This window comes from Hibiscus syriacus, unplaced genomic scaffold (genome assembly GCF_006381635.1).
Source record: "Hibiscus syriacus cultivar Baekdansim isolate YM2019G1 unplaced genomic scaffold, ASM638163v2 tig00111392_pilon, whole genome shotgun sequence".
Classification (NCBI taxonomy): domain Eukaryota; kingdom Viridiplantae; phylum Streptophyta; class Magnoliopsida; order Malvales; family Malvaceae; genus Hibiscus; species Hibiscus syriacus.
Window position 1 is genome coordinate 765,665 of NW_024063078.1, and position 24,305 is coordinate 789,969.

The 24,305-nt window shown below is 33.2% G+C and overlaps 1 protein-coding gene, 3 non-coding genes and 2 pseudogenes across 7 annotated transcripts; 4 read left to right on the plus strand and 2 right to left on the minus strand.

The window, feature by feature from the left end:
• Positions 1-765: 765 nt before the first annotated feature.
• Positions 766-3,247, minus strand: LOC120160566 (annotated as a pseudogene).
• A 2,758-nt stretch (positions 3,248-6,005) lies between these two features.
• On the plus strand, positions 6,006-6,077 carry TRNAC-GCA. The gene has a single exon. It is a non-coding gene; the product is annotated as a tRNA-Cys (tRNA).
• Positions 6,078-7,045: 968 nt separating this feature from the next.
• Positions 7,046-7,117, plus strand: TRNAP-AGG. The gene has a single exon. It is a non-coding gene; the product is annotated as a tRNA-Pro (tRNA).
• Positions 7,118-8,072: 955 nt separating this feature from the next.
• On the plus strand, positions 8,073-8,144 carry TRNAP-UGG. The gene has a single exon. It is a non-coding gene; the product is annotated as a tRNA-Pro (tRNA).
• Positions 8,145-10,568: 2,424 nt separating this feature from the next.
• On the minus strand, positions 10,569-13,717 carry LOC120160268 (ADP-ribosylation factor-like protein 8a). Of its 4 annotated transcripts, none has more exons than XM_039170678.1 (6): positions 13,596-13,717; positions 12,214-12,295; positions 12,072-12,135; positions 11,833-11,954; positions 11,040-11,201; positions 10,569-10,940 (listed from the first exon to the last, which is right to left on the minus strand). In XM_039170678.1, the coding sequence occupies exons 2-6, from the start codon at positions 12,246-12,248 to the stop codon at positions 10,823-10,825; spliced, it is 501 nt and encodes a 166-aa protein (XP_039026609.1). In that variant the 5' UTR covers positions 12,249-12,295; positions 13,596-13,717; the 3' UTR covers positions 10,569-10,822. The 4 variants fall into 4 exon arrangements, with proteins under 4 accessions (XP_039026609.1, XP_039026608.1, XP_039026612.1 ...); XM_039170677.1 differs by having other exon boundaries at positions 12,072-12,104; positions 13,596-13,716; XM_039170681.1 differs by lacking the exon at positions 13,596-13,717 and adding an exon at positions 13,052-13,117 and having other exon boundaries at positions 12,072-12,104.
• A 4,814-nt stretch (positions 13,718-18,531) lies between these two features.
• Positions 18,532-23,966, plus strand: LOC120160720 (annotated as a pseudogene).
• The last annotated feature ends 339 nt before the right edge of the window (positions 23,967-24,305 follow it).

The following is a 24,305-nucleotide window of genomic DNA, read 5'->3' on the forward strand; positions in this document are numbered from 1 at the left end:
TAACAAGGGGAAGAATATAATTTAAACAGATATTTTGTCGTAGTTGATGGTTTAATTTTGGACAATACGTTATTATATTTTGTCGACATTTATTGAAGAAGTTGTCCTGTAGGTGAACTGTCACTGATGTCATTGCTTGGATTTTATAAGATTAGAGGTAGGGATGGGTATGGGATCCGAACCTGACAGGTCCGGACCCGATCGGATCGGATTATTTTAGCAATTATGTTTGGGTTCAGGTTGAGTTTGGATTTAGGGTAAAAATATAAGATCCGATCAGAAAAAATATAATTTTATCTTATGTATTTAGGGATAATTATAATAACAACCCTCCATATATTATTTTTTCTAATTAAATCCATATTATTGAATAAAAATATTATTTCGGTCGGGTTTAGATTTTATTTAAAAAAAAAGTCAAGTTCAACTCAGAGTGTATGTCTTTCGGGTCGGGTCGATCGAAAAACCCGACTCAACTTGATCTATGTCCATCCTTAATTAGAGGTTTAATCTAGTCAACTTCAATTTATAAGAAGTTTGAGCTTAACGAGACAAAGAACAGACTGTTCAAATTCAGCTTATGAAGCTTGTTTGTTTAGTTTAAAATTGAATTTCAAGATAAATATCGAACTGTTCAAACTCAGCTTTTTTTATCGAGTTAAATTCGATTTTTTTTCTTCTTTTTTTCACAAGTACACCAATCTTATTCCAAAAATGCAAGTGACATGGATGATTGGACTTGCGATCAGCGGAGCATAAAGTGGTCTACGATTCGGTGACAATTCCTGTCGACGAAGTATTGACGGAGTTTGTCGGGCGATCGGTCTCCAGTTGGCTGTAGTTTCCTTTCTCTTTGAAGAGTTGGATATGGTGATGTTTGCAGTAAAGCTTCCCTTCATGTGGTACGTAATTTGATGGACTAATGGTGCATCCTCCGTGTCAGCACTTGAAGCAGCCCCTGTGGTATGAAGTCCCATTAACCGAAACCTTCAACAACAAGAGAAAAATTTCATTTCCGAATCCGAATTCATTATCGAGCTGAACGGATAATCCGACTCGCATTCTTAAAAGAAAATAAAAAAGGGTTTTTAATTAACTTATTTACCCTTTCAATTGGATAGACTGTTATCACAGCCCTTGCATTTTTCTCTGGTGCCAGCGAACACTTTCGACAGTTTCAGTACACTATGTTGGATCCATAGCTCAAAGGTCAAATATATCGCCAAGTTTCAGATTTAAGTAAAATAATAGGGTAAAGTATACAAATGGTCCCCCAACTATAGGGTGATATTTTATTTAGTCAATTTACTATTAAAAGTTATAAAATAGTCCTTTGACTATAAGGTGTTGTTTTGTTGAGTATCTCGACTATTAAAAGTTACAAAATAATCACTCGACTATTTAGTATGTTCCAAACTCATCATTTTTCGTTAAAAAATTGGTGACAATCTAAGCCGAATGTTAACCTGATGACTGAGATATTTGATCTCAAAATCTAAAAAAACTATCATATCTGAACTATAACATGTGGCTTTGTTGAGTCCTTCAACTATTAAAAGTTACAAAATGGTCACCCGACTATTCATTGCTCTAAACACGTCCTTTTCCGTTAAAAAATTAACGACAATCTAAGTTGAACGTTAACTTGTTAACTGTGATATGATAAAATTCGATCATAGAATATCAAACGATTATCATATCTTAGTTATAATGTTAACGTCTAACTCGAACAATCGCCAATTTTTTTAACAAAAATGAGAAGTTTGGAGCATATGAATAGTCTGATAATCATTTTGTGTCAGTCTATGGACTCAACAAAGAAACACTCTATAGTCAAAAGACTATTTTGTAACTTTTAATAGTTGAGGAACATAATAAAGCAGTACGCTATAGTTGAAGGACCATTTATGTACTTTACCATTTTATTTTATATACCTTCAAACTCTTGTCAAGACTGCCGGTTCTCTTGAAGAGTTGATCATAGTGTGACCTACAGTACAACACTCATAAACATGATTTTCGAATTTCAATATATGCAATTCCTTTTCTCAAATGAAAGGGTAAATTACGCGTTTAGTATCTAAACTATTAATTTTGATCCATTTTAGTATTTAAACTTTCAATTTTTTTAAAATCATACCTAACGTTTTTTTTGTTTCATTTTAATACACCATCGTTAAAAACTTGATGTGTTTAATACCTAAACTATCAGTTTTGAGTCTGTTTTAGTACCTAAACTTTCATTCTTTTTTCATAACTTAAGTATGGTTTATGCACTAAACGTGTTTTGGTACCTAAACTTTCAAAAATTTCAAGACTTAAGTTTTGGTACTAAAAACAAAAACAAAAACTAAACTTTATGTATGATTTTGAAAAAAATGAAATTTAAGTTTTAAAACGGATCAAAATTGATAGTCTAGATACTAAATGTATAATTTATGCTATATGAAAATGGAATTTCGTTTAAAAAACACAATATAAATAAACCTTTAGTCTAAAATACATTTTTTTTAATTAAAAGAGAGAAAAACTAATTAACTACTAGCCTCAACGAGGTTTACAAGATGGTTGTTTGCATCCTTAGACAGTAAATCAAGGATAGAATTTTTTTTTGGGGGGGAGGGGGGCTGGAGCTTCATGAATGATGAGTTCAAAGTGCTGTGAAGTTCCAAGCATATTAGCACCACGTGGAATCCAGACAATATCTGTCGCCCATGCACGATTACGTAGTGCTTCAATTGCACGAAGTCTAAAATACATTAATATAAAATATATTTACCTTGAGAGTGCCATTGCAATGGTGGCAACGGAAGCAAGCCTTGTGAAAATCCCGATTATCAGCCGTTAGCTTATCAACCAAATAGACAGTCTTGTCGCATGCCCTGCATTTCTGTTGTGTCCCTGCAAATCTGCATTTTTACAAAGATAAGACAGATCAACTGATTATATTTGTTTGTCGTGGTAATGTTAATAGGTCAATTTGTTCTCACGGATGTGGTCTGCAGTGAATTTCGGGCTGCCTGACCTAATTATTATCTGTCTTTTGCTCACTCTTTGCTATTGTTTTCTCCGTTTTTGAAGCAGATTCATTGACTAAAGATATTCACGGTGGATCATCCTTTTTCAGGGACACTTCTGACTCGGGTGCAACCAGGGTTTGTTCATTTTTCCTGGTGCTTCGGCTGAGTTGTTGCTTCCTGATTGCTCTGATCATAGTCCGAGCTTTACCACTTTTTACGGCCCCCATTGCTTCGGCTTCCTAGGCCATTGATAGGTGTGTAACTGAATCGAGCTTGAACAAACAAGGTTACGTTCGCGTTCTTGTTTAATTTTTTAATTTTGAAGCTGTTCATATTCATATTCAGATCGTTTAAATTTTTAATATTTGTATTCGTTTATTTATTTTTGAATGTCTCAATGTTTGTTTATTTATTGTTCACGAATGTATTCGTTTAATGTTTGTTTAATGTTCGTTTATATGTTTAATTTTTAGTTTTAACCCTTTCAATCTAAAAAAATGGTAACTTTACACCGCTAGTGCTTAAAATCTTTAAAATTCGCATTTTAAATTTCAATTTTTATCATGTATTCAATTTAGTCATTACCTTCACCAATATTTAAAATGTAAAAGAAAGAAAAGAAAAGGAAAACCAAACAAATGAGTTTATTCATGAACAAAAATAAACAAACTTGTTCGTGAACATAGACGAATCGAACACCCCTTTGTTCGTGTTCGTTCGTTCATTAAATGAACATAAATTTTTTTGTTCATACTCTTTATTTAACTTAATAAATGAATGTTATACGAACGATTTACGAACAGTTCACCGAATGTTATCTTCATTTACACCACTAGTCACTGTTCATTTACACCACAAAATTCATATATTCTATGTATTTAACAAAGCAACGAAAGAGCAAGAGACCAATTCTTTTTCTTCTTTAGTCAATATTCAAAGATAAGTGTGACTTTTTATATAGTCTGCATTAAAGTATTCAAACTTCAAAACCTACTGAAAGAATAATGTCGACGATGGTATAACACCGTTGAAGAATGACGATAGTCTGGGATCAAGATCTACGTAGATTAAACCTTGTTTATAAGCTTATTGGGATCATTCATCATTAATATTATACATGAACAACATTTGAATATCTAGAGCAAAGGCTCCACATATTTCAGCATTGAATCACCAAACAAACTAGAAGGTAATGGAAAATTATGGAACAAATAAGGTTTCCCTACATCAATGATACCACTTCAGAAGCTGAAAAACACAAAGCCATAATACCAACGAACTTGAATAACACACAGTTAAAATTCGTAAAGCCAAACTCAATGCCATTCAGCGGCCTGTATTGAAAACACGAGTAAAATAGGAGTTTAGAAATCCATACCACAAAAAATTCAGGCGTTGATGCAAGTAGAGAACCACTAAACCACACTGCAAATCTTTGGATAGGATGATTGATTACATTAAGTTCCACAGCTTGTGCCTGTTAAAACCAAACTATAATGATAAATATGGAAATAACCAAAATCTAGTAATGTTAAATCAACAAGAATAAAATACTAGATGCGGAAGCGTATCCGAATTAATCGGTTGAAATCTTTGGATCTCTCTTGGTTGTGATCTTCTAAGAAGATAGAGTTTTCTTAAGTATAAACTATCTGACGGGGTAAGGGAAAATACGAGGATCGATTTATTTCTTGGGGACCATAACCCCCTTATATTGCTTATTTAAGAATCAATTATTGCTTGCACTTATAGCTCTGCCCCTCATCGAATTATAAATACAACTGTATCTACACTTTTTATTTCCATGACACTTCTAATACCTTATAACTTTATAACATAATTGATATCTTAATTTATGTCATATTTTATTATAACAATATACATTAAAAATATGTACCCATAATTATGGATTTTAATCCAACAGTGCCCAGAAGGTGAAGACCCAAAAGTAGATTAGCAATGAGCTTTTCTTAAATGTTGATGGGATGAAAACGGAGCAACTACTCGAGCATCCACAATCTTTATCAGATCCCACTGCAGCATTCTGTGGCAGTCTTTGAACATTGTTGATCCACCAGAAAACACTATATTTTAAAAGTTGTGAGAAAAGAAGATTAAACCTTAAATTAAAATATGAGAAAACAATGTGAAAATTTCCCTTTCTCTTTTCAATTCATTCAAGGTTTATGAAAACTTTAACTGCAAGCTGCATTTGTCTTATGGTCACTATCGAGAAAGTAACCAGTTTACAGCAGAACCAAGTACTAATATCTTTCAACTAGGCTAAGAATTTTTTTGCTATAGAAGTACTAATCAACCAACTACACTTTCAATATATATAGATTAATACCAACCAAATTTGAGAGATGAGATTATAATCGACTCATGAGTACAGAAGATATATCGATGCAATGTATTAAACTAAACCAACCTATATTTTCAAGAACTCCATCCACGAAAAATCGAAAAGTTGATCTTAGTTGCAATCAAGATGCAAAATGCAAGACTACCCATTTAATTCTTGTCAAGGTAGGGTTCATTTCAGGATTCCTAACTAGAACTTCAAAAAGGGTTTAGCACCTCTAATATATTCCAACATTATAGACTTTAAGGTTCAGTTGCAGAGCCCCACAAACAAAAAGTTAGTCCTACACAACATCTAATGATCAGTCTAGAACTGCCTACGTGTCGAATAAGAACATATTTAAACCACTATTTTAAGAACTAAGCTAGTCCTCTGACAGCAGAATACCTTACAATTTAGAGAAGGGTTGTTACATGCATTAAAGGTGGGCATTTGGTCTAGTGGTATGATTCTCGCTTTGGGTGTGAGAAGTCTCGAGTAAAATTCTCGAAATGCCCCTTAGCTCATTAAAACGTTACTGAACCTGATTTTTGGATCTGTATTTTTAAAATTTAATTTTCCTAGCACCATTTTTATGCCCTCGGGATTCCTTTTTGCTTTTTTATACACAAAAGTCAAACGGGTCCATAGCTCAGTGGTAGAGCATTTGACTGCAGATCAAGAGGTCACCGGTTCGAACCCGGTTGGGCCCTTCCTTTTTGATTTCGTGTTTCTAACTCCCCCATATTTCTTTCCCATATGTGAACCTAATAATACATATGTTGTTCTCTTCCTAATCAAAATATATATGTTGTTCTTCCCTTGGTTTGCTGACATCCTAATTCTAGTTGTTAAAGCAGATATATATGATTTATTTCTACAAGAAAATAATAGTAAATCTTGTTTTGAAGAAAAAACCAACCAAAAGAATATAGCCATAAATCAAAAGTTTAGACTTCATCTTAATCAGTTCTCGATAAAGTATATAAAAAAGGTTGCTTTCCAAGGTGGGTAAGCTATTGCCTTAACTGTAATATCGTAGCATCGGGAAACATTAGACCTGCCATAACCAGTCAATATTTGGTCTGCAGGGAATACAAAGACGGTATTTTCTAAAAAAAAATCTACATAGCTGCCTAATTGTACTATAAGCTTATCTTTATGGCAATATTCTATTGCTATGTATTAGAAGTTTGTTGCAGAACTTGCATATCTAAATTTAAAATTGTATAAACTAGCTTCGTTACTAGACATGGTTAGTATCGAGATTGAGCAATTGGTCTGGTGGATGCTAGAGGTTCTAAGCTAATTCTTGGAATGCCCCACTTCTTGTTTCTCTTTAGTTTCCTTAAATTCAAATGCATAATAGCCCAACTGTCTTGTTAGCTTGCCTTTATGCCTTTTTTTTATTAAGCTAAAGATGATTATAAAGTTGTATATGTTCTAATTACTCTTAATCATTTGACAATGAACGCTCAATCACCCTTATAGTCGTTGGTGTTCGAACCCATGTCCTCTAGGAACAATAACAATTTCTTTAATCATTGAGGTAAGTTGGTTTGTGCGCTTTTATACCACTTTATGGCTCTAAGCCATGTATTCTAAGTTTGTCACATAGTGTGCATACCTAAAAATAAAGTACAAACTAGTTTAATCACAAAACACGTTAATGGCTAAGGTAGGGCATTTGGTCTAGTGGTATGATTCTCGCTTAGGGTGCGAGAGGTCCCGAGTTCAATTCTCGGAATGCCCCGCCTCTGTTGCATTTTAGTTTTTTTCCCCTGCATTTTAGTTTTTTTCCCTGTGTATAATCAAAGAATCTGATGCGAAGTCAACTTTACCAGTAAAATAATATAGAGGTCTGATACCTTCAGATCCATTTGGTTCCTGACAAGATACCTTTGCAGACAGTTAAATAAAAAGAAATTCTGCTGTTGTCAAGAGCTTCTTTCTTGTACCTTCAATCTTATAGTCATCCGAAAATGAAAATCTGTCCTTGAGCAAAGGGCACCCGATAAACAGAAGAATATGTATTTGAAGAGCATGTCTAAAAATCCGACTTTTCGTTTTCTTCAAACTTCAAAGTACCTGCATTCGGATATAAACTTGTCCAGCAAAGGGCAACCAATTCTGTTTACGTTTGATCTAAAAGTCTTCAGATATAAAAGACCTGCCTTAACCCTGCCAAAGGAAGGAATCACGTACAACAAGCATGTAGTCAAGGGACCTTTGAGGAGCAGATCTTAAATACTTTGATGAATAAAATGTTTACCGCAAGAAAAACATGTGAAAGAGAAGTCTCAATCGTCTATCTTTTAACCAACATAAAACCTCATTTAAATGTTTTTTGTGCAATGACAATATTAAACAGAGCGGCAGAGCCTTACAAAGGCGCAGAACGTCATCAAGGCAGGATTCATTTCAGAATTCTAACTAGAATTACAAAACAGCTTAAGCAGCTAAAGTAGATAGCACCTCTGCATATTGCATCATAATGGACTTCAGGATTCAGTTTACTGATCAGTCAAGAACTTCCTATGTATTCCAATAAGAACATATCAAAAACCACTAGTTTAAGAACTCAGCTAGTATTCTAACAGCAGAATAACTTGCTAACAAGTGAGAAGCTAGACATGAATGTTTAGCAGAATCTTGAAGCAAAAAGCTTGAAAGTAAAAGAGATGTTGCATAAAACATCAGATATGGATGGGCATTTGGTCTAGTGGTATGATTCTCGCTTTGGGTGCGAGAGGTCCCGAGTTCGATTCTCGGAATGCCCCAGTCCCTTTTCCTTTTAGCATCCTTCTCTGTTGCCATTTTTAAACACTAGCCAAGAGTAATCTAGCCTAAAGTCATCTTTAAAAGAAATATTTTTTTGTACCATTCTAATGTGGTCCCATGCTAGTATTTCTCTACTTTCTGATTGAATAAAAGAAATGGTCACACTAGACAGTAAGGCCTGGCCCTTGCAAAGGTGCAAAAAGCACCTGGTCAAAGATGGATCATGCAGGATCCTTAGTAGAATTACCAAATGGCTTTAGTAGCCAAAGTAGATAGCACATATACCTATTTTATCAACAAAAGAATTCGGCATTCAGTTTACAGAGTCCTGCACGCAGAAGTCTATCCAGAGACAACGTTTAATGAACAGGGGACAGTGGAACTGATTATCCAACGTGATCTTTAAACTAGCTATTATAAGCAGTCAGGCAGCACTCTAACAACTTGCTAAACAGTAATCATATTTGGTCATTAAAGTTTATAAAGACTTTGAATAAAAGATCTAATAACTAAAAACTGACTATTAAACATAAGAAATGGGAACTTCGATATACTCTGAATGATTATATAGCTTAGGTTGAAAGAGGTCCCGATTTCAATTCTCGGAATACGTTCAATTCCTTCTTTTAACTTCCCCAATTTCTACAACTTGAAATAATCGATCATAAGAATCCGGTACAAATTCAACTTCAATTAAGTGCACACTGCATAATATTATAATACTTACTCAAGTTCAGATTAATTTGTATTCTGGCAAGATACCTAAATGGTGAGTACCAAAAATAAATAATACATAAAAAGTTATCAGTATACCTACTTCTGCTATTTTATTAATTGCTGACATGTTACCCTATGCAAGTAATGAGAAGAAGAATAAATTCTCGCTTCACAATATATAATTCAGAGTAAATGCAAAACATTAAATATACTCTGAAAAAAGTGGAAATTGAAAACTCATCTGGCGTGAAACTTTTACTTACCGTGGAGCCAAAATCCGCAAGAGCTAGAGAACTGTATATAGATAATAACTGGAGAGTCGTCAAGCTCCATAGCAGCAACTTATATATAGGCGATAACAGGTTTGTTTCTGAGGAGTTGACAAGCCGTTTGGATAACCGGAAAATAGAAGGGGAAAAGGAATTAGTATATTGAATTTGCTTTGGAGTTATTTTTCGCTTTATTTCAAGTGAATTTACTAAGCTCAAAATGGACTCCACAGTGGAAGCCCCGTAATTTATGGGATAACGACAAAATTTTTAGTTACGTTAAAAATTAATTATCAATTTTTTTATTTTTTAATTAGACATTAATTTTGATGTCGGTTGCCGACAGTTGATTCTCTTTCCTCTTTATTTTTTTAAATTTTTTAATAAGAATAATTTGTGATACATTTTTCTATATTTTTGTTGCAAGTTTTTTGTCTTTTTTCTCGGTTTTTTTGTTGTTCGTTTTATTTTATATCTCATGGTTGGATTTGACGACGTCATAATTGATCAAGATAACACTTATTTGTATCTTGTTGATATTCTCTGCTATCAACTCTCGGATTGAATTTGGATACACGAATTTGCGTTGGTGGATAGTTTTTCACGACACTCGGCTTTGATTTGTAGTTCTCAGTGATTTTTCAATAACTTAATCCCTTTTGTGATTTGTTTGTCAAAGCATTTAGTTTTGTTTGTATCTATTTTTTTTTGAGCCTTTTGGTTGGGTCTTTAATCTTTTCCATATATGGTCCTTATGTGATCTGAAGTGACTAGTTTTAATGTTATAGAAAATGTCTAAATTATGTATTTAGTTTACGAGGATAGTTATAAAGTCTTAATTTTAAATATTCACTTTTTTAATAAGATTAGTGGTTTCTATTCAAATTATATATAAAATTGAGTCAATCGGTTTCACTGATAAAAGAGAATGTTGATTTTCCTAAAGGTCATGAGTTTGAGCAACAACGTTACAGGGTGTATATATATATATATTGTCAATAGGTTAAGAAATCTCTAAACAAATACTACTTTATAATCACCTCATATTACTCAAAAAAATTATATACAATTTTATCAACCACAAATTAAATATCGAATTTAATTTAATGATTTAATGTTATTCAGCGATTGAAATAGAATTGGTTCCAAAATTTAATGACCAATAAGATAATTTGCCATTTTTAGTTACACATTATATTATTTTTAATTAATCATTTGTTCACATAGCACGACTGTATTATATATAAAATTATAATATCTAATATTTTCAACAAAAAAAATCTAATAGTATGGGGATTTTACTTTAACTATTTAATATCTTTAAAAACATATATATAATAACCAATTTTAACATGCCAAAGAAGAAAGCACGTCACTTGTTCCCAATATTTTTTTGATTACAAATATAATCTTTTAATTACAAGTAGAAAATCCATAAGGGAAAAATATCATCCAAAAGGCTTTTATTTGATTCAAAACGACGAAACGGTTTACCATGTTCAGTTGTTTACAACTCAATATTCTGTACATGAAACAAGATTAAACAAATTTATGCCCCACTCACCCACCAAACTATATATATATATAATACCAATGATTCAAGCCAAGTTGGAAAATTAAGACCATGGTCCCAGCCACGGACAAACCTTGTTAGAAAGACAACAAAGACAGCAAAGTGAAATTTTGAGGGTTCAATTTTTTGATTTTGAATGCTTCACAAGCCAATCGATCACCGTATCGATGTTGGTTGAATTCTTGCATGAAATCATATAGCAGCAAACTTCTCTGTCCGTAATAGACTTCAGCCCCCTGCATAACATCAAGGACAAGTTTTCAACGAATTAGTGACCGTCGGATTGGTTATATCGGGCTAAAATGAAGATTTTAGAGTTTAATTATTTTACTTACATTTGCTCTGTCAAATTTTCCTTGGACAAGGCTTCTGGTTTGTCGATCTTGTTTCCAAGTACCAGCAGGGGAATACCATTCAGTAAGGATTTACCTAACAGGTCATGGAGTTCTCTTCTCGAGACGGATAAGTTATCAGAATCAGCAGCATCAACGACATAGCTGTAGATTGCAGAAAATTGCAGTAAGAACTAGTTGACCATAAATACGGAAGACAACATGATGGTGCAAATCAAGTATTTTCTATCCGGCTAATATAGCATTTATCAATCTATGCCGTTTACATTCTTAATTTGCAAAGCGAATTGTGCGTAGGAAATTACAACAATCAGTAGACGAATGACGAAAGAAAATTAGAATAACCGGTAACTCCGTGTTTAAGGTCATGCTAAGATATAAGCATAGTAGTGAACCAGAATTTATGAAGATAATTTCCCACCTTTTTATTTCCTTCAATTAGATATTCGGATTTATACTTGCATATTTACAATTGTAGCATATACATAGCAGCGTTTTTCTTTCTAATTTCCCCTTTTTTTTTACCTAACAATTCACTTGTGCTTTTAGTTTAACATGGTTATCCCGAAGATAGAACATAAATCACTCGGAAGGTACGAAGTGGATGTTCCCTAGCATATTAAGAACTTGAAGGACCACCCAAGTTACATTGGCTTTTCGTTTTTTCCTAATCTATCACATACTTGAACATGCATATCATAGAAAAATTTAATGACGTGTTCCAAGTTCATGCTATAACGAGAAAAATATTAGCTAAAAAGTATGAACTGCATACACGATAGCCGAAACAGCACGGCAGTATCTCTCCCACATACTCCGGAACCTTGGTTGACCCCCAAGATCCCATAACTTTATTGTGACATTTCCTTTAGTTACCTTCCTCATATTAAACCCTACCTGCAAACATAAAGAAAATTACAAGAAACAAAATAAAATGAAAACAAAAACTTGTTGCAAGTGAATTAACATTCTCAGGAATAATTTTTCATATTGGTTCTTTGCCATGTGACTTACCGTTGGTATCATATCTTCACTATATCCACCAGTCTTGAAATAAGATGCGGAAAAAGAAGTCAAGCTGTCAGGACCAAGCTAAAAGAGACAAGATGCTAACCAAATGAAAGGAAAAAATGATATCTCACATAAATGCACTTACAGCAATGACATTAACAAGGGATGTCTTTCCGGCATTCTGGAGGCCTATTAAAGATAACTCCATTTCTTGCTTGAAAAAGAGACTACAAGGAGAAAGAAAATAAGAATGACCATGCAGGACATTTAATTCAAATAGATTGGATTAATATGCAAAAAACAGAATACAAATTGAGAGCTCTTTTAAAATTATAATGCAATCCCTTGTTGTTTGTGTAATTCAAGACTTGGCAGCTTGCTAGTTTGGACAATCCCCTCCCAATCAAAAAGAAAAAAGAACACTTACAAAACACTTCCTATTTCAAATTCGAGTTCTTCAGTCAGTGTAACGAGTTCAATGATGTTGGGCTAGGGCAGTTAAGAGCACTTTTTAGGTTAGTGATGGACCGCTTCCATTTTACCTAGTTCCGTACAACATCAAAAGTGGGATGTTGATGGTTGGTTTTATTCCTCACTCGCACAGGATAACTCGGTTAGTTAATTGGTTAATTATCACCACTGAAAAATACACTGCAAAAAACCAGCAAGACCTCGATGAAGACTACTCTAGGATAGCCCTGCCCCTTGTTTAATTCTCCCATTTGTGTGCACTGTCCAAATCCGCACATAACACTACAGTGATCACTTAGATGATCTCACTGTAACCAGATATCATTATCTCGAATGCAGCAACAAGACAACCCAACACTCTTGCTCCCCTGAAGCTGTTGCGGTTGCTACTAGCTGAAATTATCACTTTCCTAAATGCAGTGCCAAAGAAACAAAATTCCGTGCAATAATCGACATAATACCTCCACAAAAACACATAAACAGAAATCCAGTATAAAAGCATGCCCAAACACCTTGAGCATAGATGAGAAAAACATCTTCTCCTCGCAATCTTTTACAGGTTACCAAATTCAAGCACTCCAACAGTGTAGCTAGCTAGCGAACAATCTATGAACTATCTAGGCAGCAATGTTTGGACAAAATTTAATTATCCATCAACCAACTATCACAAAAGAAAAAAAGAAAAAAGAAAAAAAACTTCGAATCTGGTCTTTTAATCACAACCATACGTATGTAAGTGGATGTTCTTAGCATCAAAACATAGCCTCGTTAAAAGGGAAAATAATCCCATTAAAAAACTTATATAAAAAAAATCCACAACTTCACCGTACTGGTTCCACACATTTATGTACTTAATCAAACTATTAACTATCAAATTAATAAAATTATAAACCGAAATCAGTAACAAAATAAGTGAAGAACGAATATAAGCAATCACATTTTCATTTTTCTCGCAAGACATTAGCCTAAGTTATATTACAACTTTAAGATTAAAAAAAATAATTTCTTAAAATTTTCACTTTTGTTTCGCATTAAAAAACAAGGAAGAGAACTTACCTTCGAAGCCAATTGAGAAAAGCTTCCCATAATCCCATTTCCGATGATAAAAAATAAAAAAGAAATTAGGGCTTCGGATTTGAGCTGAAATGATCTGCGGAGGAAAATAATAAAATTTCGGAACGCCTTTTTAGGCTTAGTTACACTGATTGAATTCCCTCGCTATTTAAATCAATGAATTTTAGGGTAAACTATGCGAATAGTCCCCATTATTTTCGGTCTGACTTTAGTCATCAATTTAAAAATTAAGGGTACATGGTCTCTAATATTAACGATCCGTTTGATTTTAGTTCCTAACGTTACCAATTCATTCGATTTTAGTCTTTCAACCGTTAACTCCCATTCAATTTTATTCCCTTAGCTATGTTAGATATTCATTAAGGGTTAACGGTAAAGGGACTTTAACCAAACGAACTGATAATGTTAGAAACAATTTACTCTTAATTTTTAAATGAGAAAATAACTTCAGTGACCGAAAATGCCTTATAATATACGATTTTAACCAACTTTTTTTGGATTTACCAAAATGACCAACAAATTCGCAACCCAGTTTCCAATTTCGCAACGTGAATATGTAAATCGCATTGCGATTTTCCAGCGTTGCGATTTTCCAAATTCGCAACGCGATAGTCAAATTCACAACACAAAAGTCAAATTCGCAACGCGAACTCCAATTTCACAACGTGAATAGTAAAATCACAACGTGAATAGTAAAATTGCAACGTGAATAGTAAAATCGCAATGAATCTATATATAAATTATCTCTTATCATCCATCTATAATAGTTTGTTGGAAAAGTACATAAATAATTTTTATAAAAAATATTCGTACATTTGAAAAAATATATATATAAATGAACAACAAATCTATTTCATTTTTCAATTTTCATTACAAATTATTATAAATTCAATTAATTAAATTTTGAAATTTGAAAGAATCCTTAACTCAGACTAATGAATACATTTAAAAAATTAAATTTTGAATTATATTAAGAAAAAGTTGATTCATGTACACATGTAGATAAGTTTTATTTTCCACTTAAAATCCCAGTCTAAAAGCAGAGAGTTACCATTTGAAATTCGCAACGCGATTTTACGATTTTCTAAATTCACGTTACGATTTTACTATTCATATTGAGATTTTACTATTCACATTGCACTTTTTACTATTCACGTTGCGATTTTTACTATTCACGCTGCGATTTTGGAAACTGAACTACGAAATTGGAGTTCGTGTTACGATTTTGTTGGTCATTTTAGCAAATCCAAAATTTTTTTATTAAAATCGTATATTATAAGACACTTTCGGTCACTGAGATTATTTTCTCTTTTTAAATTGATAACCAAAGTCAAACATACCCTAAACAAAAGGGATTATTTACATAGTTTCCCAATAAATATAAAATAACCTTAAAAATAAATAATAAAAAACACGAAGTGATGATATTAAGGTTCCTAGTTGGTTTGCACGCGCCAATGATTTAGGAGTGGATTATTAAAGCCAATCGTTAGTAGGTACTTTTGACAACAAAAGTATTTTTAAGGAAGCAGTCTAAACGACACCGTTTCTCCTACACTTAAGCTTTTTCCAGATTTGTCTGCTGCATTGTTCAGGTTGTCGGTTAGCCTCCGTAGATTGGATGGGTTCAAATGAAAAATAACATTTTGTAGGTAAATTGCAATCAAGTCCTTTGATTTTAAGCAAAAACTAATCTCGGTTCATTTATAATCGGGTACCTTATCCTTCGGGTAGTAAAAAGAAACAATATGTGTCTCAACCCGTGAAGATCAAGTACTTACAAGAAGAGCTGTAAACGAGTCTAGTTGAACTTGAATATTATTGAGTTCAACTCGATTCAAAATTTTTGAAATGGAGCTTGATTTGACTCAAAAACTCACGAGTTTAAAATTTTCAAACTCGACTCGAACTTGAAACCATGAATTGAAACTCGAAAAAGCTCAAAATAAAATAAAAAAAATCTTAAACTTAATCAGGTTAAAGCTCAAACTTGAACCTGAATCTTAAATTCATTTATATTATATTTTTAAAAAAATCACACACATAAATATGAATATTATTAATAATTTATCTTTTTTTAAATAATATATTATTTTTTTCGAGTAGTTCGTGAACTTTTCGAGTTAAGTATGAAGTAGCTCGTTTTGGTTTGTTTAGAACTCGAGTCGAGCTTGAGTCAAGTCTATTCGAATCAAGTATTTATCAAGCTTTGATCGAGTCGATCTGAAAGACAATCTCGAGTAGTTCACGATTTGACTCGTCTTATTTACATTCATACTCACAAGTTAGGTACGCAAAATAATCGGATTGGGTCATCGTTGGATACTCAAGACCAATTTGTACAATTTTTTTTACATAAATCATAGAACTTATAAGAACTCACACATGCAAACATGAAACTTAAAAAGTTCAATTTGCATAAAAAAGCATATACAAATATTTTATTAATTAAAAAATACACATGTACATTGCATATCGACATGACCCAAGAGTAGTCCATGTGAACTCAACTCACACATCATTCATTTGTCAAGTTAACAATTTTGAAATTATTTTTAGGTGATTTAAAAATATCTGATACGAAAAAGCTCGTTAAATAAATTTAATTATCATCATTCGTTTAACTTGAGCATAATTGGATTTTCATCATCTAGTTTTTATTAAACATCAGGATCAAAGCTAATATCGAGAGTCAGTTATACAGTAAAAAGGTTAAAACATTCTCAGTTAATACTAAAAATGTAAACAAACAATGGTTGTCCCTTTTTCCCATATATATATAGGGTAAGGGGAGGTAAGATAGTAGGCTACCCCCAACACCAGGTTGAGAGCAGCTTCTGCAAGAGACCTCCGAATTATGAAATGCCTTATGATAAGTTGTTTTATGGTGTAAGTTTTAAAGTGGATATGTTGTTGAATGCATTATGATAAGAGTGAAGTCCAATTTAACTCGAAAATAACAAAGAATTAAAATATAAGTTAATCGCCTAACTAAAATTTAGATAAAATGCCTAGATAGTTTTAAACTACATGATTGCTTATATTTTTACCAGCACTGAACTATTTTATTTTAATTAAATTAGTAAGTTATATCAATCAAGTCATTGATCGTTAATATTTGACAAAAATAATGGCGTGACGATTAAGTAAAATTATACAATTAGGGTCTGTTTGTTTAGTTGTAATTGGTTTTCCAGAAAATGAATTACTGGAATTTGAATTCTGGAAAATGAATTACATTTCTGTAAAATGAATTACATTTCTGGAAAATGAATTACATTTCTGGAAAACATCTGAAAAACGTTTTATGATGTTTGGAAGATGTTATTTAAACATTTTTTCGGTATATTTTAGTGAAATAAAATTTTATAAATTATATTAATTATTTATTAAAGTAATAGTACTATATTATATTTTAAAAATATTAATTACTAAAATATTATTGAAATATATAAATAATATTGAAAATATTATTGAAATATATAAATAATTAATATAATTTATAAAATTATATTTCAATAAATTATTTATTAAAGTAATAGTACTATATTATATTTTAAAAATATTAATTAGTATATTTTAATATCTTTACTAAAATATTATTGAAATATATAAATAATATTATTCATTATTAAATATATAAAAAAATTTATTATATATTATTAAAATAAAAATATAATATCTTATATTATTATAATATAATTGATTATTTTATATAATATTAAAAATATAATATTATATTATTATAAATATTAATAAATATATTTTAAATATTTTGATGAAAATGATATTAAAATATTTTATTAATATTAAATTCATAAAATAAAATTATTTTGAGTATTTTTGCTTTGAAGTGAAAAGTTCGGAAAATGACTTACGGAAAATGAATCCGTAAGTCATTTTACAGAAAACACAAAGGAAATTCTGTTACTAGGAAAATGAATTACATTCCGGAAAACGAATTACGTGAAACAAACACGGGAAAACGTTTTCCGGAAAACGAATTACGTGAAACAAACACGGGAAAACATTTTCCGAAAAACGAATTACGTGAAACAAACACGGGAATTCGGAGAAAACCAATTCCGTAATTCAAATTACGGGAAACAAACATACCCTTACACTATTAATCCTCATGCTTACTTAATACTTGGATGGTTAAATTGATTTTTAGTTCAGTGGTCAAAATAGAAGCGGTCATATAATTTAGTGATTGTCTTGAAAATTACCCTAAGCTTGCGGCAGTTTAATTTTATACTTTAACTTTGACTATTAAAAGTTACAAAATGGTCCAACGACTATAGAATATTGTTTTGTTGAGTCATTCGATTATTAAAAGTTACAAAATGATTACTTGACTATTTATTATGTTCCAAACTCGTCTTTTTTCGTTAAAAATAACGGTAGTTTGAGTTGGATGTTAACCTGATGACTGAGATATGATAAAATTTGATCTATGAATCTAAAAAAAAATTCATATATCAGTCACCAGGTTAACATCTAACTCAGACTACCATAATTTTTTTAACGAAAAAGGACGAGTTTGAAACATAATAAATAGTCGGGTGACCATTTTGTAACTTTTAATAATCGAATGACTCAACAAAGCAACACCTTATAATATTTGGACCATTTTGTAACTTTTAATAGTCTATGGACTAAAAAAACCCCTATAGTCTAGGGACTATTTGTGCACTTTACCCTTTTTAGAAGAACTTACGAATTATGATGATCTTCCTTTCAAATCTCAGACTGAAATTCTGTTTTGCATCGTGTCCAAATTGCACTTGTTGATCATTTTTAATCATTTCAACGAATAAAAATATAAAATGTTTCTCTGAAAAATCAAAGATTTCTCCCAGCATTTAACCATTTATAGATTCTTACATGTTTTTTCACACACGATCTTCATCTTCGTTTTATTCAGTAACGTCCTTGAAACTCATCAAATCCAAATCCCTGAAAATAAAAATTAAAAACCGAGATGGAGCCACGAAGATTCCATCATCTTCTTCAATGGTTTACGTTGTTGTTTTTGATAGGGAATGGCCACGCGAGATTCGTGGTGGAAAAGAGCAGCTTGAAGGTGACGTCGCCGGAGAAGATTAAAGGAACCTACGTCAGTGCAATTGGGAACTTCGGGGTACCTCAATATGGTGGAAGCATGGCTGGCTGGTGCTTTGGTTTATCCTAAGGAAAACCGAAAGGCTTGTAAGAGCTTTGACGAGTTCGGCATTTCATACAAATCCAAGCCTGGTTCTTTTCCTAATTTTGTTTTGGTCGATCGTGGAGGTACCCTTTTCATCATTTAGCCTTTTAATTATAAAAAAATAGTCTGGTATTTTTTTTTATTTAAGCTATAATTTGTCTGTTGTAGGATGACTGATGAGGAACTTTTGTGTTTTTTTTTGGGGGGGGGGGCTAATTTGATTTGTTTCAAATTGGGATTTTTTCTTTAATATTGGGTTTAACGTTTAATCTGTCGTGTTTGGTTGATTTAAGGTTTTATTCCTTTTCAGGCAAAAATTTAATCGTTAGCTTGGGATTTGAGTTTTAATTAATTACTATTACCCATTTGGATTTAGGTGAAATTTATATATATATATGTGTGTGTGTGTGTGTGTGTGTGTGTGTGTGATTCATTAATTCATTTGAAGAAGTTTAGGTTTATCAGTCCATAGCTTTTGAGTTTTGTAGTTTGTTTGATTTGGCTGATTGAGAATTCACATATTTATTTATATATTAACTTGCTTGTTTTAGCCTGATTAAGTCGCCTGGTAGGATGTCTTTTTTTCTTTTTATCCTAGTAGTTGTTTTCTGAAATTTGAGGGTTTTTTATAATCTATTTCCTTATTATTTCATAGGGTTCACCTTTATAGGTTTCAACAAAAGTTGTTCCGAGATATGTTTCTTCTTGTAATGTCTTTGGTAGACCCATATCCAGATATGAGTATGGGAGTATATGACTTTCCATAGATCCTCCAAATGCATGAAAAAAATTAGGCTTTGGTAGCATAGATTTAGAGTGTATGATTTGAGTTAGATTGGTTCTCAAATAGATGTATGATTACAACTATGTGTTTCAAGATGCTGGAAATCGCTGGTGGCCTAAGCATTTCATGATAATGACTTATAGTTACCTCCATATTAGATACTTTAGTTGCATTGCTACAAACAGATTAAACTCATAAAGAGATGAGGATAATCTGAAGTCATGATGTTGTACGTTGAAGAACATGTTTAAGTTATGGTCCTGCATCTAATCTTTCTCTAGTTCTCAACCCCCCCTTCCCCATACCAAGTCTGCATTGAGAACCTTACTTTCTTGTATTATTTTCCAGATTGCTTCTTTGCTTTAAAGGTTTGGAATGTACAGCAGGCTGGTGCTTCTGCAATGCTCGTTGCGGATGATATTGAAGAAGCATTAATAACCATGGACACACCTGAAGAGGTTCGTTCTTCTGCAAAATACATTGAAAATATAACGATTCCATCTGCCCTTGTCGAAAAAACTTTCGGTGATACTCTAAAGAAGGCAATCAGTGGTGGGGATATGGTCAATGTTAATCTCGATTGGCGAGAGGCTGTACCGCACCCTGATGACCGTGTTGAGTATGAGTTATGGACCAACAGCAATGATGAATGTGGATTTAAGTGTGATATATTGATGGGATTTGTGAAGGACTTCAAGGGTGTTGCTCAGATACTCGAAAAAGGCGGCTATACTCAATTCACACCCCATTATATAACCTGGTACTGCCCTCAAGCTTTCACCCTAAGCCAACAGTGCAAATCTCAATGCATCAACCATGGAAGATATTGTGCACCGGATCCTGAACAAGATTTTAGCTCGGGTTATGATGGAAAAGATGTTGTTATCGAGAACTTAAGACAGCTTTGTGTTTTCAGAGTGGCAAATGAGACCAATAGGCCTTGGGTGTGGTGGGACTATGTGACAGACTTTCAAATACGATGCCCCATGAAGGAGAAAAAATATAACAAGGAATGTGCAGACAGCGTTATCAGATCTCTTGGTAATCAGTTAATTAAAAGAATCCTATATTTGACTTAAAATTGTTTCTAATAGCACTGTCAAGAATCAAAATATTGCCGGAAACTAGTTATGACTGACTGATGATGTTCTTTTGTCATTCATCCAGGGCTTGATGGTAAAAAGATTGAAAAGTGTATGGGAGATCCTGATGCTGATGAGGATAATCCAGTTCTAAAAGAAGAACAAGATGCCCAAGTAACACTCTCATGCTCAGACATTTATGTTTTACTACTCCTTTGTTATGGATTTGTTGTCATATTCGACCTTTTGAAGCTGTTAATCTTGGAAAAGCTTTCTAATCCAAACATTTTTATAGGTGGGGAAAGGATCTAGAGGTGATGTGACGATGTTGCCAACACTTGTTGTCAACAATCACCAGTATCGAGGTTGGCATACACGCAGGTATTCCCAGATAACATTTTGGGAGTTTTCCTTTTCTGACATATTTGCATGCAGGAAAGCTGGCCAAAGGTGCTGTTTTGAAGGCCATTTGTGCTGGCTTTGAGGAGACTACTGAACCGGCTGCTTGTTTAACTAGTGGTGTGTTTTTCATGTTATATTTTCTTACAAAGTATTTTAGTCTCTTTCCACTTAGGTTTTGCTGTGTGGTCATGAGATTCCATGGGAAAATTGAGTGAATTTGTGTTGTGAGATGTCCACTTCTGCCAAAGATTCAGAGGATCTATGTTTCTGACTCATTTTCAGATTTGATTATGGGTATATGACCCTCTAAGGATGCTCTGAATACATGGAAAAACTTTAAAAGCATTGTACATATCTGAGTCAGACATATGCTCATATCCAACTCTTACACCTGAGCCTGAGTAACATAGCCTAGGTTAGGCTCTTAGAAGTGAAGTGTTGGTTTAAGTTACTGTCCAGTTGTTAGTTGAAACACGAGTTACAGCTGTTACTTCTGTTGCAGATGTGGAGACGAACGAATGCTTGGAAAACAATGGTGGTTGTTGGCAAGATAATGCAGCGAATCTCACAGCCTGCAAGGTATGAATTAAAACATTTTTTATAAAGGTTCTCTAAATGCTTATGACATCATGAACTTATATGAAATTTGATTTGCTTCATAGGATACGTTTCGAGGAAGAATTTGCGAATGTCCTTTGGTTAATGGTGTGCAATTCAAAGGAGATGGTTATAATCACTGTGAACGTGAGAATCAAGATTCTATTATTGATCATTTTATTTGCACAGATAAAGCTTTTACTTCAAAGTTAATGTTTAGAGTGTTAAGTTACCTAGTTAATGTTCGGTTGTGATTCATGCCATCGATATGGGCATATTATAGGATGCACGTAGCGTATGTTTCCCTAACTCATCATTTTAACTGAGGTACCTATTATATCCAACGCTCATGTCTGGCACATATTTGGACATAGATACGGAAATATAACCGTCTATGGACTCTCTAAATATTTTTTTTAAATAAGCATAACCCGTGCCGGATGCATATCCGTGTTTGATACTGACACTCGAGTCTGAGTAACATAGTATGTAGCCTATTCCACATTGTGAGAAAAGCTTGATTTGGTTTTTGTGACTTGTGTTTCGTTTTGAAGCCCCATATTGACTATTATGTGTTTGCATATGCTTGATAAAGAGCATTGAAGCTTTCTTCTTGATAAAGGACTTTATTACTGTGTACGATATGTATCCAAACATGGATATGGAGATATGATCATAAAAGGACTCCCTAAATACATGAAATTTATTTTGTGGAAATTGAACATTCCCATGTCCAACACTCACAATTGAGTCCGATTAACATGGATTTTTATTTTACTCGTATTGTGTTTCTTCTTTTCATTCAGCTGGTGGGCCTGGAAGGTGCAGGGTTAATAATGGAGGTTGTTGGCATGAGTCACGGCATGGAATTGCATACTCTGCGTGTTTGGTTAGTAGCTGAGTTTATCATTTACATGCTCCTTCCATTTTTCGTTTATTCTTCCTTGTGAAAATAAGTTTATGTTCTGATCAAGGATCTGAACAGGATAAAGCAGATGTTAAATGCAAGTGTCCTCCAGGATTTAAAGGTGATGGTATCAACAGTTGCCAAGGTGAGCCTTGAATGAATATATATGTGTATGTATGTATGTATGCATGGCCAGTGACGGAGAGTTAATCCTGGTTCCATCCTTGTATATTGGCTCCGGCTGTAATTAGGATCTCAAAAATCAAAACCTGGTTTGAGTTGAATTATTTTCACCAATAGGCCATGTGGAGTGAGAACCTGTCCACTACGGGACATCTTGAAAGCACCTACTTCATTCTTAAGATGAAACTTGTATGAAACTCGATTTTTATGTTTCTATGTTGTTCCAAGTTTTCATTTTTCTTGAAATATCCATGGCCAACACTTTACCCAACACAATTACGGCGATCGGTATGGAGATATGACCCTTTTAGGACTCCAAATGCATGAAAAAAAGTAGGAAAAAGTACCATATCCGACACTTTCATCCGAGTCCGAGTTATATGAGAATGTTATATCAATTTTATATTTCTGCCTTGTCCATCATGCAGATATTGATGAATGCAATGAGAAGAAAGCCTGTCAGTGCCCTGAATGTAGCTGCAAGAATACTTGGGGAAGTTACGAATGCACATGCAGTGGAGATCTTCTGTATATCAGGGACCATGATACCTGCATAAGTGAGTTGGCAGATCTGGGATTTACAACTCGAACCAATTCTATTCAGAATATTCAGCCATTAGTGTTTTGATATCAAACCCTTGTTCTATCTCAGGTAAGACCCATACCGAAGTAAGATCAGCATGGGCTGCTATATGGGTCATTTTCATCGGTTTGGCAATGGCTGGTGGCGGCGCCTATCTTGTTTACAAATACCGATTAAGGGTAAGTCGATGCATTACATTATAAAATAAGCCTACAATATGAGCTCTGAACTCCATGTTGGTTGGCAAAGAAAGTGACTTTTCTAACCGAGTCCTTTTACGGGAAGGCTTGGTTTTGATTCGAAGTGCATGGGAATGAAGGTGTTTGATTGGCAAGCCACACTATGGGATTTTCTTCTATATCTATATGTACAGCATAGATGGGTTTCTTTTGCCTAATGTTTTCTTGTTCTGTTACTTCTGTAGTCGTACATGGATTCCGAAATCAGAGCTATAATGGCACAGTACATGCCTCTGGATAGTGAAGTGGAAATTCCGAACCACTTGAGCGAAAGCGATCGAGCATGAAGAAGTAAACTCCCAACATTTTTCAGAGTTAGGATCATTCAGGTTCGATACGGTTCTTGTTATGCCCTTGTTCAATTAGATTTTCTAGCATCGATGTTACCGATACTGACTGTATCAGTCAAAAACGAAATCGAGAATCGAAGTAGCCATTTGTTCATTATAAACACCATAATCATGCTGTGTTTATGACTGCAGCATCTAAGAGTTTTGTTTTTCTTTCCAGATCCTAAATCTCCGGAAGCTGTGTTTTGCCCGGATAATTATTTGATACATTGCGATTGTGATGAGGTTATGTTATGTGTACGTATGTAATTCATATACATGTATAATATTGCATTAAAGAAATTGACTGTGTTTATGACGATTTGTATTTTTTTTAAAAAAGGATATAATAAATTAAACTAAAGATTAATGTCGTA